Raw genomic sequence first — 16,326 nt, forward strand, 5'->3', positions numbered from 1 at the left:
CGCGGCCGTTTAAAATGAATATATATGAAAGCTGGTATGACGAGACATTTCGACATGACGAACATAACTGACACGTGCTAACATGAAAATCATGACACGCGTGTCATGCACGTCATGATTTACATGCCACGCTCATGACGCACTCGCGGCCGTTTCGCTAGGTTGATGTACACCAAAACTGGTGTTGCGCGATGTGACTGTATGAAGAAAATGAATAACAGGTGGCAACATGAAAATCATGACATGCATGTCATGTATGTCATGATTTACATGCCACGCTCATGGTGCATTCGCGGCCGTTTCGCCGGCTTGATATGCACCAAAATTGGTATTGCGTGACGCGACTGTATGACGAACGTAAATTAGAGGTGGCAACATGAAAATCATGACACGCGTGTCATGCACGACATAATTTACATGCCACGCTCATGACGCACACGCGGCCGTTTCGCTAGGTTGATATACAACAAAATTGGTATTGCGCGATGTGACTGTATGAAGAACATGAATAACAGGTGGTAACATGAAAACCATGACATGCATGTCATGTATGTCATGATTTACATGCCACGCTCATGGTGCATTCGCGGCCGTTTCGCGGGCTTGATATACACCAAAATTGGTATTGCACGACGCGACTGTATGACGAACGTAAATTAGAGGTGGTAAGATGAAAATCATGACATGCGTGTCATCATTTACATGCCACGCTCATGGTGCATTCGCGGACGTTTCACTAGCTTGATATACGCCAAAATTGGTATAGCGCGACGCGCCTGTATGACGAACGTAAATGAGAGGTGGTAAAATGAAAATCGTGACAGGCAAGTCATGTGCGACATGATTTACATGCCACGCTCATGATGCGCTCGCGGCCGTTTCGCTCGCTTGATATACACCAAAATTGGTATTGCGCAACGTGACTGTATGACAAACATATAGACAGGAGGTAACTTGAAAATTATGATATGCATATAATTTACGGCATGATTTACATGCCACGCTCATTGTCCGATCGCGGCCGTTTCGCTAGCTTGATATACACCAATATTGGCATTGCGTGACGCGAATGTATGACGAACATAAATGACAGGTGGTAACAGGAAAACCATGACATGCATGTCATGTATGGCATGATTTACATGCCACGCTCATGGTGGACTCGCAGCCATTTCGCTCGTTTGATATACACCAAAATTGTATTGTGCAATGTGCCTCTATGACGAACGTAAATTCCAGGTCCTAACATGTTAATTATTTTATGCATGTCATGTACGGTATGATTTACATGACACTGTTATGGTGCGCTTCCGGCCGTTTAGATAACTGAATGTATACCAAAATTGGTATGGCATGACAGGAGTGCGTGATGAACATAAATGACCGTAAGTTGAATAGAAAACTGGGCAAGTTGGTAACAATTCATAGCTGGTCGAGGTAAACAGCGCAAAAGACGAAGAAAGAGTAGACAGCGCTCGTGCTGTGTCCCTCCTTTACTCTGTCTTCGTCTTTTGCGCTGTTTACCTCGACCATAAATGACCAGTCATGCAGTGTATATACCAGAATATACGTTTCATTGGCATGGTATATACCACATTGTGCATGCACGCGTGCATGGCAAACATGCGATATATGGTGAACTAATGCCATGGCATGAATGATTTCATTTGGCTGAAAAATAAACAAAGCGATGTATGCAGCTCTTTGCTGGCTGCTTCGCATTACATCGATTCCCACAGTGCGTGGGATCTGCCGGATTTTTGTTTGTCCTTAGATGTATTTCAGAACGGTTGATTGACGTGGTGAGAGCAGACCTAGAAGTCGCGTAATCTTGGTGCCTGGCCTGCGGCAGAAAAATGATCCGCAGCCGCTATTTGATGGGAAGCAGAGTTTGTGACCTCGGCGATGGCAGCAAATGCACCACGAATACACAAGATGAGAAAGCGAAGCACGCTCGAAAATTCGGCTAAACATGAGCTGGGGACAGTTGCATTATAAAGCTTTCACGCATCGAAACTGTGATAGGCACAGTTGTCCGCCCTTATTTTTTTTTCTTTTTTTTTGTTTCCTTTGCGTCTTCCCGGTTTGCTCCGTCCATAATAAAGAGCTAGTGGAGGCTAATGAATTGTCGAATGAAGCGGTGTGCATATGGCTAGCAAACCAGTGGCGACTATTAGTAAGAAGCTCGTAGTGTGAAGCGGTCACTGCGCGCAAGTATTTCAGCTGACTCCGCGTGCAATTACCTTTTTTTTATTACTCTTAATTTGTGCATGCGTGGTGCTATTGCTCGATTACTTGTGCGAATAAGGTTTTTTTTTCGTTCTTTGCTTGTGCGTGTCCATTTTACGCGTTTTTACACACGCACCAACGTTCTCGAACTCTGTGACCGGAACTAGGCCACGCTGATGCCGCTTGACACATGACTTTTTGCATTCTGTTGTTGCCCCAGCACTAACAAAACGCTTAAAGATGGATAAGCACCATTCCGCACCGCTTTATAAAAGTTAAGTAGACTTCAAGTGCCCTGCGCGGAAACGCGGCGCAAAAAACTACAGCGCGGAGCAGACGCCCCTCGCTTTCCGCGCGCTTCCCGAGTGCGAAAAGCCCACGGGTCCTAGAGTTACTGTATATGCTACCTTTAGGTAGCAGAGTTGCGCATAGGTCCGGCTAGCAACCACAGCTATGCGGTGAAGTCGCACTTTGTTTTTGCAGGCGACGTGCCTACCGTGTCGCCGATTAACCAGTCTGGCGTGTCGAAGACCGGTGATAAACATTGGCTGTCGATGGCTAGTGTTAATTCAGTTCGCTGCAGCGGCGGCGTCGAGAAATAAAAAAATTGGCCCAAGCGGCAGCTTCTCCGCAATGCATGGTTGCTAGCGGCGTTGGAAGACAAATGCGCAACTCTGCTACCTAACGGTAGCATATACAGTAACTCTAACGGGTCCGGCGCAGCAGCGGCGCGGCACGGGAGTTCACGGCAAAAGGCCCACGCGGGAGCCGGCGCTTTAGACACTCCCCCTAGTCTAGGTCACTCTAGGAATGCCGGGATATGTGAGCTTCGAACTTGACTTGGATTCGTATCCTTCATGTAGAGCCCAGACACCTCGATAACCCCGAAGACGCGTCTGGCTTCAACGCGTTCCTTGCGTCGAAATGGTTCATTTCTTACTGAACGAGCACGTAGTGAGCTATTTCCTTTTTATTATTGCAGAAAACAAGTTTTATTAACCATTGGAAACTTATGCGTCGATGTATAGTTTTATGAAGCATAAAAAGTAACCAACGGCCGCTAAACTTGGCAGGCAGACGACAAAGACAGCGTTCCCTCTGCCACTGCTCGTCGTCTCTTTCTTTCGCCGTTTGGTTATGCCGTCAAGGTGAGTGGACGTTAATTTAATATGTAATACGCGTAAATGACATCTGGTTATAAAAGTTTTGTTTGAGAGAAGCTGTATTTGCGCATACTTGTACCAACATGTACCAACATGTACATGTATCAAGCATGTACCAACTAGCCCAACAAAAAGTTCTATTATGTATTTGCGCAGTCGTATCCGCTTTTGAGCCGAAACCTCGCTCAACAGCAGCCAACACAGGCCTCGCAGACACATATACAGTCATTCCCAGCACTCCAACGGCGCCCCTTAAGAAATTCGCATAGACGGTGGCGCCAGATTTCCCTCTAGGTATTTTCGTAAGAAACTCTGTGCCCGAAACGGCATGAACACTAGCTGGTAATTTAAATGCGGGAGCATTAAGAAAAACCGACATCACCAGCATTGACCCGACGAATGGAAATAATAAATATTAGGATCCCAGCAGGAATCGCACCCAAGCATTCTGCGTGGCAGTCAGGTATTCTACCACAGAGCCACTCCAGGTCTAGAGACTGATTTGGAAAAACAGCCTATGAAGGCGTACTGTTGGTGCAACATCAATTGTGGTTGTGGTGCGGGCTACCTAATTTTACAAGAAAGCAAGAAACACTACGATACAGGCGTCATATCAGATTAACGTCTGTGGTTCCGGTGTTGGCTCCGCTTTTATAGCAGTGTAATAAACATCGCATTTGTATTCCTATGATTCAGCAAGCTATATTAAAGCATTGCTGGACCCCGGAGGAATACGTTAACGAAAGTTATGTATGATATTGTCGCAACGCGGAAATAACGAGATACAGGACCACGTTGCGACGAGGAAAGACAAGTCTGTATTCAGATAACAAAAAGAGCAGACGCCTCAACGTCGTCTTCCTCAGAAAGCCCACAGCTGCAGCTCGTGCTGCTCGCTTCTTTGTCCTCTGTCGTCCTGTCGGCTATTGATCGTGACAATATTCACATGACTGCACCGTAAAGTCCACTTAGTTTCGATAACACTGACGTATGTACTCTAACGTGAGGGCTGGCCTTACGTCGCACCATAAGTTACCCTTTAAATGCCAGTGTTGTTGACGTGCCTGGTAAGCCCACAATGTGCACACAGCTACTAAACTTACAAAAACACGTTGATCGACCTTGTAACGCTTGGCTCAAAGCCATAAAATACAGCATAAAAGTACTCGCTGACTGCTTCACATGAAACCGATTCCCACAACGCGTGGGATCTGCCGAACTTTTTTTTACTCTTGATGTTGATCTTATCCGTCCAGCAAAGTGATCTCCTGCAGCAATATGCAGCACAATGAATCCATATTTACAGAGCGAGACGACACCACAGAGAAGAAGACGCACAAGACACACACGGAGTACTGGGAGCACTCCGTGTGTCTTGTGCGCCTTCTCTGTGGTGTCGTCTCGCGCTGTAAATATGGAACCTAGAAACCAACTCGTATTGTTTTGTGGAGCACACGTTAAATGAGCGCTAGTTGTCCACTGAGGAAGCCTGCACAAATGTGCACGCTGCATTTCAAGCCATTTGAAGACACATGCGGTGCGCGGCCGTAGTTGATGTGCACACACCGCCCCTGAAGGGGTTATAAGATCTTCGAAAGCTGGCCTTTGTGAAGATAGCCTGGATCCAAGCCTAGGTCTTGTGCTCACCAAGCTGCTGGTTCTCATATCTTTGTCTGCACCCACTACATTGGCCTTAGTGGATAATAGGAGACATCCTGGCAACTCAAGAACAAGACGACCTTAGTGATGTTCTGAAGACTTCTGATTTGGAGTGGCAAAATTTTCCCTTTGGAGCACTGATTTTGCATGCGGGAGCACCCTGGAGCAGCTATTTCACATCCTGGAGTACATTCGAGGTGAAAGTTGCATTTACATTCAGAAAGCTGAATACTTTATGGGGCTCTTACAAAGAGCTAGATAAATATCTCAATTCGTAGCAAATTTCATAGAAAAATTGCTCTACAGGGCACTCATTATTTCACTCAATAGTGCAAAATTAAGGGCATCATGCAGTTGGATGTTGTGGAATAACCTTTCGGTGATTTTTTTCGTCACAAGCAAATAAACAGAATACAGGATTGATAAAACTTGATATGAAAGAGCACTATAAGTACAACTATGTAGTCATCAAAGTGCAGGGCTCCTGCCACAAATCTACCGTCGTGATGATGTTGCACTTTACATCAGCAGAAGTGGCAGACACATGCAGCAGTGCCTCAATGCTAAAAAGTCACACAGTGCTTCCTTATGCATTCCCCTGAGACTGCTCGAAGGTGAAAGCCAGCTTCTCAGTTGATTGCATTGACACCTGCAAACAACAGGTGCAGACAGCCCTTCCCTGTCAAAATGTACTGTCACTATGTAGAAGAGATTTCTTCATTGTAGAAAAGCGCAATCTGTGAGGGGCACTCAATACTGTCGGCTCGTTCAACTGATGCTCACCAATATGTTCCATTGTCTTCATGTTCGCCACGTGAAGGACTGGCTCCTCCGTGTCGATTCTGAAGAAGATTAATACACTTTCAGTTAGCATAGAAGTGAACTTTGCATAGCTTCACTGATCAAAATTCCCTTTGCTGAAAAACTGCAGTGCATGTTCTCAGCACACATGAGTACGGCAGCTCAAGTTCTTGCCCTTACTTCTTAAAAATCTTTAATTCAACCTTGATGGGAGGGACAGAATTGATCAACCACATTTACTCGTCTGATGCCCACACTGAAAATTTTGGAAAGTGAAATTTCGTTACATGCATGGCCTCTGTACCAGTGTACATTGGAGCTGCCAATGTGGAATTGTTATTTCCAGTGATGCCAACGCCTAAACAGAGCTCATTAATTCAGATTACACAGGACTGCAATAAATTTCCTACTCAACTGGATGTCAAATTATTGAAAGCATCAAGAAAACAATAAGCAAGTGTCTATTACATCAATTCATTTTCATTTTCTTGATGAATACGTAAATCCACTACTTATTTTGCATAAGAGCAGTGCAAAGGCTGCAATTTTTGTGATTTTTGACTTGGTTCACCACGTGACCGCGGCTCAAGAGCCCCGTGTTTTCAGCCGAAATGTGCTCGGAACCCATCCCTTCTTACATACCGCCACCACCAACACCACCACACCCGTGTGGTGATAATTTTTTCACCGGAAAACTGGCTGGCAAATGATTGTTTGTCCATCACAATGTAGCAAGCGAGTTTTATGCCAGCGTTTGGACCAACGCTAAAGCTCTTCATCTTCAATAGCTTCCACCATGTTTCCATTTTGCGACATTAAGCGCCCCTTGCCCGAAGTCAAAACGAAGCTACTGTGTGCCGCATCCGCTGTGGACGAAACCATGGTCGCCACAGACACGATCATAGGGTCCATGCAGTTCTGATGGCATGCGCACTGCCTGCGTCCACAGTCGGAACATCTGGTGCTCAATAAACCTGGCTCACTAAAGCACAATCATGGATGGCGACTACGCAGTTCTGAAGAAACACGAAGAAAACAAAACTACTGCTTATTGCAGCTTTGACTCCAGTCGCTATCAACGTGAAAACAGATAGTACCCACCCACGCAGGTCACATGCACAGATTTCGCATGCGCATGTTTCGGTTTTTCATGAATGCAGTTTCCGCTCCTTTTTAAGAGGTTAATATGGCTCCAGCCAAGTTTAAGAGAGCCCGACGTTTCGGGACCGATTCGGTCCCTTCCTCAGGGGTTGACTGGTTTGGTCATGGAAGCTTCTCCCCGACTTGTTCCACCGCGGCTCCGGATTTCCCTTTCCCTCACGTCTCGGAGGCCGTGAACGTAAACCGAGGGCATTGTTCCCAGGGACCGGTTCACATTTGCCGGTGTGTTTTGAATGTGCCACGACTCGAGCAAGAGCCTCCTTCCCAGATTCCTTTCTGTTTCCAGAACAGAAGCGCCGTCGAAGTCGATCTTATGGTCGTGGTTTTCAGTGCTCTGCAAGAGCGCTGCGTTGCATTTCCATCTTCCTGACGTCGTTCTTATGTTGGCGCATTCTTTCTGGGAAGCACTTGCTCTCGCCTATGTAGCTAGCTGGGCATTGTGAACACGGCACCCTGTAAACTACGCCCTGGTGTTGTTCCCTCGGGGGTCGATCCTTCGGCCGCGGTAGCAGGCGGGTGAGCGTCGACGCTGGCTTGTGTATCGACTTCGACGGCGCTTCTGTTCTGGAAACAGAAAGGAATCTGGGAAGGAGGCTCTTGCTCGAGTCGTGGCACATTCAAAACACACTGGCAAATGTGAACCGGTCCCTGGGAACAATAGGCCTCCCAAGCTCGGCCAGGGGGCGCTGCGTCGCACGCGTGGTGGCAGTCACGAAAAGGCGGCTTTCCGAGTGGTGGGCAAAGGTACGCCGGACTTAAAGGAGCACTGACATCAAATTTCAAGATCGAGATGTGCCCATCATTCGATCGCTTGGTATGCATAGGTCTTCTTGGCCAAATTTGAACGGCATCCGTCGCGTGGAAGTTATTTTAATTCGATGTCAAACAGCGTAGGAGAAAAAACAAAAAATCGGCTGCCCTGCAACATCGACACTAGTGCTACGTGTTCGGTGTGATACATTGCACAAAAATCACCCTGAGTGACGATACGCTAGTAACAATGACGTCGACGATCTCTGAGTGTGTTTGGAGCCGACTGCCAGCCATGCTTTCACTCTCTTTGCTGTGTCGAAGCGTGCGGCGTGCGTTTGCGGGGCGCACATGCACAATACGACGACTGGCACCCGGCGAGGCCTATTGTTCCGCACCCCTCTCGCTTTGTTGTCGGGCTGCTCTCGAGGTAGTTTTCGTGAGGGGTCACGCGCTTAACAGGTTTAACCCATACCACATACTTTCAATCTCTACCGCGCGCGGGGCCCCGATTTGAAAACCGCGCTTTCTACGTCACCACAGCTTGAGTGCACGTGGTCTTTGACGCTCCCCGCATGGGTCGCTAGTTTCTTGTGGTTTTTAGGCGGGCGTTTTGAAGTGACGCTAAAATGGTCACAATTAACTATGCTAGAATTAGTTATACGATACGCTAGGGCATTTACGATTTAACTTAGGGATTACCAGACCCAAAGCTACAAATTACAGTAAAAAAGTCACCAACAAAAATTTTGCTGTCAGGGGTCCTTTAAGACCTAGGCTGCCCTGTGCGCGTCTCCTGCCTTTATCGTGTGTTTTTCATTCCGTTTTTTTATTCTGTTTTTTTTTCTTTTCTTCTTGTTTTCTATTTGTTTTATTATTTTTTGTTGAGGTCAGGACACTGAGAGTGTTCCCCCGTTGCAAAGGGGCAGGCCGCCAACACATCATCATCATCATCATTCGCCGCCTTTCTTGCAAAAACCGGTCGCTTCTCTCCCCGCGCCTGGCTTTTGACTGCGCTGTCTGAGCGCGTTCAGGCGCCCTGCACGCGCTGTTCTCTGCTCGCCGTGCACGTGCAGCTTCACGTGTCGCTTGCTCCGAAGGTTTAGAAAGATCCCAGAGATGGAAAAAATCGTTTTCACGGAGGGATTCTCACCAGAGGAGGACGGTTGATCGACCACCTTTTCGGGACCGAGCAGGTCGTCAAGGGCGATGCTGTCTGTGCGAGCGCTACGTGCGTGCCGATGCTGAACGGGCACATTTCTTTGACATGAATAGGGAGGTGACTGCGCTAGTTCTGTAATTATGTTACCGGTAAAACGCACATTCGTTGCGGCAGTCGTGTCTACTCGGAGCTGTCAGCACACACCCAGCACGCTTTCGCGTGCGTTTTCTATTGATACCTTTTCGACTGCTTTGATGCCAAGTTTGTCGTGCGGCTTTAAATTTATTATGAGCTCAGTATGAAGAGCATAAATTTACATCTGCCCTGTTGAGTCACTGGCTGCATCGCAATGCGCAGTGTTCAGTTTCGTGGGAGTTTCACTTTTGCCGAGGTATGCATCGAATGATAACAACGTCGGATCGCAAGTTGAATGTCACCTTGGATTTTTTAGAGCTCCCTTTGACAGCATAATAATACGCGCAAACAAAAAATAAATAAATATTTCATGCCCACATCAACCATGCATGTTTCTTGCAGAGGCGTGTTTCATTTCGAATAATATCGACGCCTGATCACGCACCGTGCTCGCTTATTCGAATGTCGCTTTGGTTGTTTCGACAGCTCGCTTGGTCAACCAAGGGGGGGGGGGGGGTTCAAACCCTCCCCGAAAATTTTCAATTTTGCTTGCGTATATGTACACGCACACATACAAACTGCACGCACGAACATACATAATGTATGGTTGGACCCCCCCCCCCCCGAAAAAAATTTCTGGCTACGCCCCTCCCATGTAACACAAAACCTCTAAAAGACGTCTCGAAACGGCTACGGACGGCTATAGACGTCTTGGTATACGAGAAGATCAAGAATAGACATTTTTGCAAAATAAAGCACTCGCCTCTCAAATATGCCTGCGTACTGTTTATTACCGTTTTCAACAGCTACGATATAGCCAGAGTGTATTCTGCCAAAGAAGTCCACAACGTCTACTTTGAGACATTTTTTAGACATTGTGGGGGGAAAGTGGGCGCGCAACGACTATTTAAATGATTCTTCAAATGTTATTTTTGTCCACGAGCGCAAAGACGCCAAAACGGCATGTCTAAAGAGCGGTGACTGTCGCTTTAGTGAAAGAAGAGACGCAGAAAACAAAGCCCTCAAAATAATTGGTTTCGCTCCGCAACGCGGGTTTCTATCAGTTTGGTAAGTATATTCTTTTCAAGCCAAGGCGGCTAAGGCCGCGCAACGCTCGCGCAACAGCGAACGACAACAGAAGCAAACGCAGGCATGCCAGGCAAGCATGCTACTGATGCTACGCATTCGGAGGCTCGAAGCGGGTGTTGGCGGGTGTTGTGTAAGCGCGCATGCCAGCGCATGCTCCTAGTGGAGATCAGTGGTTTACCCCTGCATTCGAGAACATCTTTTCACTCGACGCTCCACCTTGACTCAATGTCGATGGCAGATACACCTATTGGCAGGAATGTTCACTAAATATTGAGCAATAAGCGGGATGACTTTGTGAAAACCGTTGTGTCTTTTCTGTTGAATGATGACGCTGTGCTCAGCTCGGTCAAGTGAAGGGTGAGGCTTGTTTCAGAATACTTGTTCCACTTGTTCCTTCTTCCCCCTTTCCCCTCTTCCTCCACTAGTTCGCGCCAGCCGCCAGGCGCCAGTTCGCAGCGGCTCTATCGGCAGCAGAGCTAGGCGACGGCCGGCGGTCATTTGCGTTTTGTGTAGCGTTGTCAGCTTTTGTTTGTGAACGGATGAACGGATTACGGGCTGTTTGGCATCAAGTAACGGTAATCACACTGTCTGTCGCATATTTTTCATCAGTGTTTGGTGAAACAAGCTTTACTGTGTGTTTGCGACGGTACGTTCGTCGGTACGTTAGTTTCAAGAAGCGATTGTTCTGCTCACCACCTTCGTAGCAGCCAGACAAACAGCTAAGAACGTGTACACGTTCGGATAGAGTGCTTTTTTCGGTGAGTGCACCTGACTTTTCGTCGTTTTTACTGAAAGGTTTTAGAATTGTGATTAAAATGGGAACAGTTCTTTGCTAGGTTGAACCGCGTGGTCGAACGCGAAACTATACGCGGCGGTGCGACTCGCCCTATTTTGAGTAATTATGTTTTGCGCGTTACAGCTCGTGGCTCCACGCACACACGCTAGTGACAGGCCGACATAGTTTAAGCAAGCATGCTTACAACTATGCCGGCCTGTCGCTGATAAAGTGCAAAGCTTCTACCGTATAGGCGCCTCGCCTGTGGGTGTGGTTAAGATTGATTGTCGTTTCTTAATACATGACAGCATTTTATCATATCTGTAATTGGAAACGTTTCTTTGGAGTGACTTGATGATCTGTTATTTGTTCTAAATCCTGCGTAGCTTACTTGCTTTCTCTATATGCAGCTTTTCTTCACTGCTGTTTGTGCAAGATATTGGGCCTGAGACCACGCCAGCTAATGCGGAAGTCAGTGCAGTTTCTTTGACCAGACTTGGAGTGCATTCATGCAGAATTTTATTTACGTTGCTGCCGTGCCACTCAGCTTCACCTTGTGCGGTCACGTTCCGACGTGTTTTGTGCCACATTTGGTTGTTCTTTATTCATTAATAAAGCCGATTTGACAACATCATGGGATTATTGTTGCTGAGAAGCACGATTATTTATTTGCGCGCCATCCGCTAAACGTCATTTATGTAGTATAGTATACGTGTTGATCCCCTGCGTACGTGTTCAAATTTATTATAAACCAATGTCTTTTATATGAAAATTGGATATGTATGGTGTGCTGAAGTAGCCAATAATTCACGCGGCATATATGAGCGACCGCAACAACTTGATTCGATCCGCAATAAACGCGAGTAAACTCAGCGTCGAAAATTTATATATGCAACAGTGAGGACATGCGTGGGTGAACAGGTATGTACGTATGTTAGTGATCTTGCTTGATTGTTTGGTCACTTGCTCGACGACTGACATAGGAAGTGGGAGAAAAAACAGGAAAGTGCTCTCGCGGGAGCTCTTTCGGTCCCTTCAATCTATATCTTCCTATGGTAGCCGTCAGGCGGCCGACCAAACATGCTGCAAAGACAGCTATAATAGTTTATTTTATATTTCGAAAGTCCAAAATTTCGAAAACGCCGAAAAAACAAAAACGTCTAGAAAACGCCTTAACTTGGTCTTGTCAAAACGTCTTTTAAAGACGTCAACTAGCGGGACATTAGCACAGCTATCAGACGTCGAAAAGACGTCTACGGCTACGGGAATGTCTTGACCAAGACGTCTGTTAGCCCTTTTTGGTAGCCGTTCAAGACGTCTTTTAGACGGCAAATAGCTTCTTTTGTGTTACATGGGCTGGTACTATATACAATACCCACTGGGATCGCGCATGTTTATGATTATGCCGAGATTTGAGCCCGATGATAAGCGCATCTGAATTCGCGAAGCCATCGAAAATTTAATTGCCACCTTGGTTCTTTTTTTCAGCTCGTTTCCAAAGCGGCAACTGTACATTGCCCGCGGATCACGCGCATGCAAGGGTTTTTATTACGTGCCGATCGCATGACATTATTACGAGGCACGCCGTGGTGGATTAATTCGGATGAATTTCGGCCACTTGGGGTTCTTTAACGTGTACGTAAATCTAAGTACGCCGGTGTTACTGGATTTCGCTCCCATCGAAATGCAGTTGCCGTATGCGTGAATCGAACCCATGACCACGATCTCAGCACCGCAACACTTCAGCCTGCTAAGCAATCACGGCGTGTCGCATGCAAGGCCATTATAAGCGCTCAGTGCAAACATGCAGCTTAATTCTGTTTACAGGGAGCCGCGACGGGAAATGTACCGCAATCAGCTGAATTAAACACTTAGTACTCACGCTAAAATAAGCCCACATGCTCCGCTGCTGTCACATTACAAATGGTTGACTTGGAAAGCCAGCGCGCAATCTCGAAATGTACAGCGGCTGTCTATTTGTTGTAGCTTCGGTTCACAAACGCACTTCCTTTTCAAATGAGCACGATCATCGCGTTTCTCCCCGTTAATAGTTCGTAATACTGTGTACGACAAAAATTGCTTCAAGGTGACAAGACCGCAAAAGCATCGCGGCGAACTGCCATAATCCACTCTTGACGCATCTGTTCCTCGCACTGCTTGCATTGGAAACGGTAGAACATGACAGGAAGTTTTCGGCTCTTCGTCATTTTTAAACTTTTTTGACAGTTCACAATGCAGCAGGAGTGCATGCCTGCTTTCGAGTGCGACGAAGGAACGGCACCCATAGCGTGAAAAATGCGAGATAAAAGCCCCGCGGAGCACGTTCTCCGCGCGCGCAATGGGAAAACCAAGCAAGAGCGACCCGTCCGAGCTACCGGAGGTTTCCCCTCTCTCCGCTGGGGCGGCGGACGGCGCTGCGCAAACTTGAGCGTTGGAGGTCTATGCCCTCGGTTTACGTTCACGGCCTCCGAGACGTGAGGGAAAGGGAAATCAGGAGCCGCGGTGGAAGGGACCGAAACGAGCAGCTTTGGAGGAAGATAAACTCTTGAGCGAAATAAGCTGCCTAAGCATCGACGAACTGTGTCGTCTACTGGAGTATTGCCTCAAGGGGACATACTTCAGCGTCGACGGGATCTTCTACAGACAAGCCAGCGGGACCGCGATGGGGGCGGCGATCTCCGTTACAGCTGCGAACCTCACAATGGAGCACATTGAAGAAACGGCACTAGGCTCCTTTATTGACAAGCCGAAAGTGTTTGTGAGGTACGTGGATGACTGCTTCTGCGTCATAAAGAAGTCAGCCGTAGACAGCTTCCTCCAACAACGACCAGGCGATACAGTTCACGGTGGAGCGAGAGCGAGACGGGACGCTTCCGTTTCTCGATGTGGCAGTCGGGCGGCAGGGCGAGCGCATGACCTTCTCGGTGTACAGAAAGCCAACGCACACCGGCAGGTATTTGCATTTCACGTCCTGTCATCCGACTGCCCACAAAGCTTCGGTAGTTTCGGCGCTCCTTTCACGTGCAAGAACAATCTGCACGTCGGAGGGGGAGAGAAAGAGAGAAGAGGAGAGGGTCGTCGCCGAGCTGCTAAAGAACGGATACACCAAAGCTTTCATTCGCCGAGTGTCGCGCCGTGTGCCGAAAGACACGCTACGCGACCCCCCTCCCCCCTCCCCGGCCACTCCACCGGCCACAACGGAATCCAAGAAGCCAGCCCAGCGCATTGTCATACCATATGTGCCGGGCATCAGCGAAGAGCTCGCCAGGATTCTCAGAAAAGAGGGGGTCACGGTGATACACAAGCCAGCGTCGACGCTCACCCGCCTGCTACCGCGGCCGAAGGATCGACCCCCGAGGGAACAACACCAGGGCGTAGTTTACAGGGTGCCGTGTTCACAATGCCCAGCTAGCTACATAGGCGAGAGCAAGTGCTTCCCAGAAAGAATGCGCCAACATAAGAACGACGTCAGGAAGATGGAAATGCAACGCAGCGCTCTTGCAGAGCACTGTGAAAAGCACGACCATAAGATCGACTTCGACGGCGCTTCTGTTCTGGAAACAGAAAGGAATCTGGGAAGGAGGCTCTTGCTCGAGTCGTGGCACATTCAAAACACACCGGCAAATGTGAACCGGTCCCTGGGAACAATGCCCTCGGTTTACGTTCACGGCCTCCTAGACGTGAGGAAAAGGGAAATCCGGAGCCGCGGTGGAACAAGTCGGGGAGAAGCTTCCATGACCAAACCAGTCAACCCCTGAGGAAGGGACCGAATCGGTCCCGAAACCTCGGGCTCTCTTAAACTTGGCTGGAGCCATATTAACCTCCTAAATTGTTCCACCCAGCCAGACAGATTTCTGTCGAAATGTTTACATTTAAGTTTCCGCTCCTTTGCATCGCACACTTGCGGTGTTTCGTACTTCACGCTCCGATGATCGTTCGAATTAACCGGGGAACAACCAAATATGACTGAATTAACGAGAGTTGCCACAGGCAGTGGCAAAGCATGGCCCAAGATGGCAAGGCATTTCGTTTCATTGTCGAGTGGTTGGCTTCGGCTTTTAATAACGACTGCCTAGCATAGGCAGTGACCCTTTCAAGACCTCCCTTCCTTGTACAAGCACGGAGCCGAGCCCCACATACCTGCGCCAGTGTGAATTTTGGTTTCGGCATGTTTGTCAAAGTGGGAAAAAATGGGTGGCAACTGTGGGCGTCATTTTAGTTCATCAAATGCTTCAATCTGTGGGGTTCCCCACTTGAAGTTGACGTCAGATTTCGTCTGAACTGTTAGTGGTGCAGCAATGCAGGAGAAACTACTTCAAGAAGTGTTGAAGGGACTGTCTGCCGTCCTTCATCGCTTTTCTGTTTTGTACCACAATAGAAAGCATACCGTCTGAAGTGTCCAGCTTTGCAGCGGTTTATCTGGAAAGTGAGCAGGAGTATTTAAAACAGAATTTTTCGATCTGCGTTCTGTCTTCTTCCATTGGCGTGAACCATGCCTACAACACTGGTTGGTGGACGCGATGAAGATTGTAGTGCCGGTAAGAATTAAAACCGAAAGCACATGTGATTTCTGTAAGATTACTTTATTTTCGCTGAACACTATTGTAATGAATGTAACAGTCGCTTTCAGCGCGCTAGCGGTTAAATTATTATACAATTACAGAACACTTGTTTTGCTCTAATTGCAGTCTATGCGTTTATTTTAGCACTGCTGCCACAATCCAAGCCAACTTGTTTCATCAAAAAGATACTATAAATGCACGTCTTCACAGCACAGTATACATGTGAGACATCCTAACAACAATACAGCGGCACAGTACGACCAGCGCGGAGGGCCGCATGGCATAGCGCATGAGTAAAAGCACACGAAATTGAAAACGGCGCCGCAAGCAGCGCCACCCGGCGCCTTTTTGAATGCATGAGAAAAGGAAAAGCAAAAAATTACTCTCTGACGCAACCAAAAGCTGCCTCAAGTGCGCAAAATACAATTTCAAGTTATACATGTTTATTTTCAAGCAAAATGAGTCTATCTGCGAGGATTTATTGTCCTACCAGTAGATTGACCACATCGCTGTTGGGTGACGCTAGGGGTCATTCTTTCACGATTTTCAACATCAAATTAAAAATATAATTACTTTTTTATGGGGCTTGTTGCCGCCGATGTGACGAACGATCTTCTCATTTTCACCACAATCAGAAAATTTTTTCCGAGCGGTAGACAGTCCCTTTAAAAATAGGCACAGAGACCAAGAAATCGTTGCACTGCCTTCTCGTCAACAAGCTGAGGGAAGTTTGTGATGGCTGCACTCAGAATTCTGTGGGTCTGGGCGTACCTCACTCTGGGTGATGACATGTCCCAAAAAAATAGCAGCTCTTTGTACGAGAAATGGTACTTCTTTGGT

The 16,326-nt window shown here is 47.5% G+C and overlaps 1 protein-coding gene across 2 annotated transcripts in view; it reads right to left on the reverse strand.

The window, feature by feature from the left end:
- LOC119391003 (ARF GTPase-activating protein GIT2) overlaps positions 1–16,326 on the reverse strand; it is a 369,377-nt gene that overhangs the window by 43,514 nt on the left and 309,537 nt on the right. Inside the window, exon 13 of one of the 2 annotated variants that reach the window (XM_037658710.2) lies at positions 5,835–5,893. The exons of the other annotated variant lie outside the window; for it this stretch is intronic. Coding sequence (XP_037514638.1) covers positions 5,835–5,893 — 59 coding nt within the window. The remainder of the gene's footprint in view (positions 1–5,834; positions 5,894–16,326) is intronic. 2 annotated transcript variants of the gene reach the window in all.

The sequence above is a fragment of the Rhipicephalus sanguineus genome, chromosome 4, assembly GCF_013339695.2.
Source record: "Rhipicephalus sanguineus isolate Rsan-2018 chromosome 4, BIME_Rsan_1.4, whole genome shotgun sequence".
Taxonomy (NCBI): domain Eukaryota; kingdom Metazoa; phylum Arthropoda; class Arachnida; order Ixodida; family Ixodidae; genus Rhipicephalus; species Rhipicephalus sanguineus.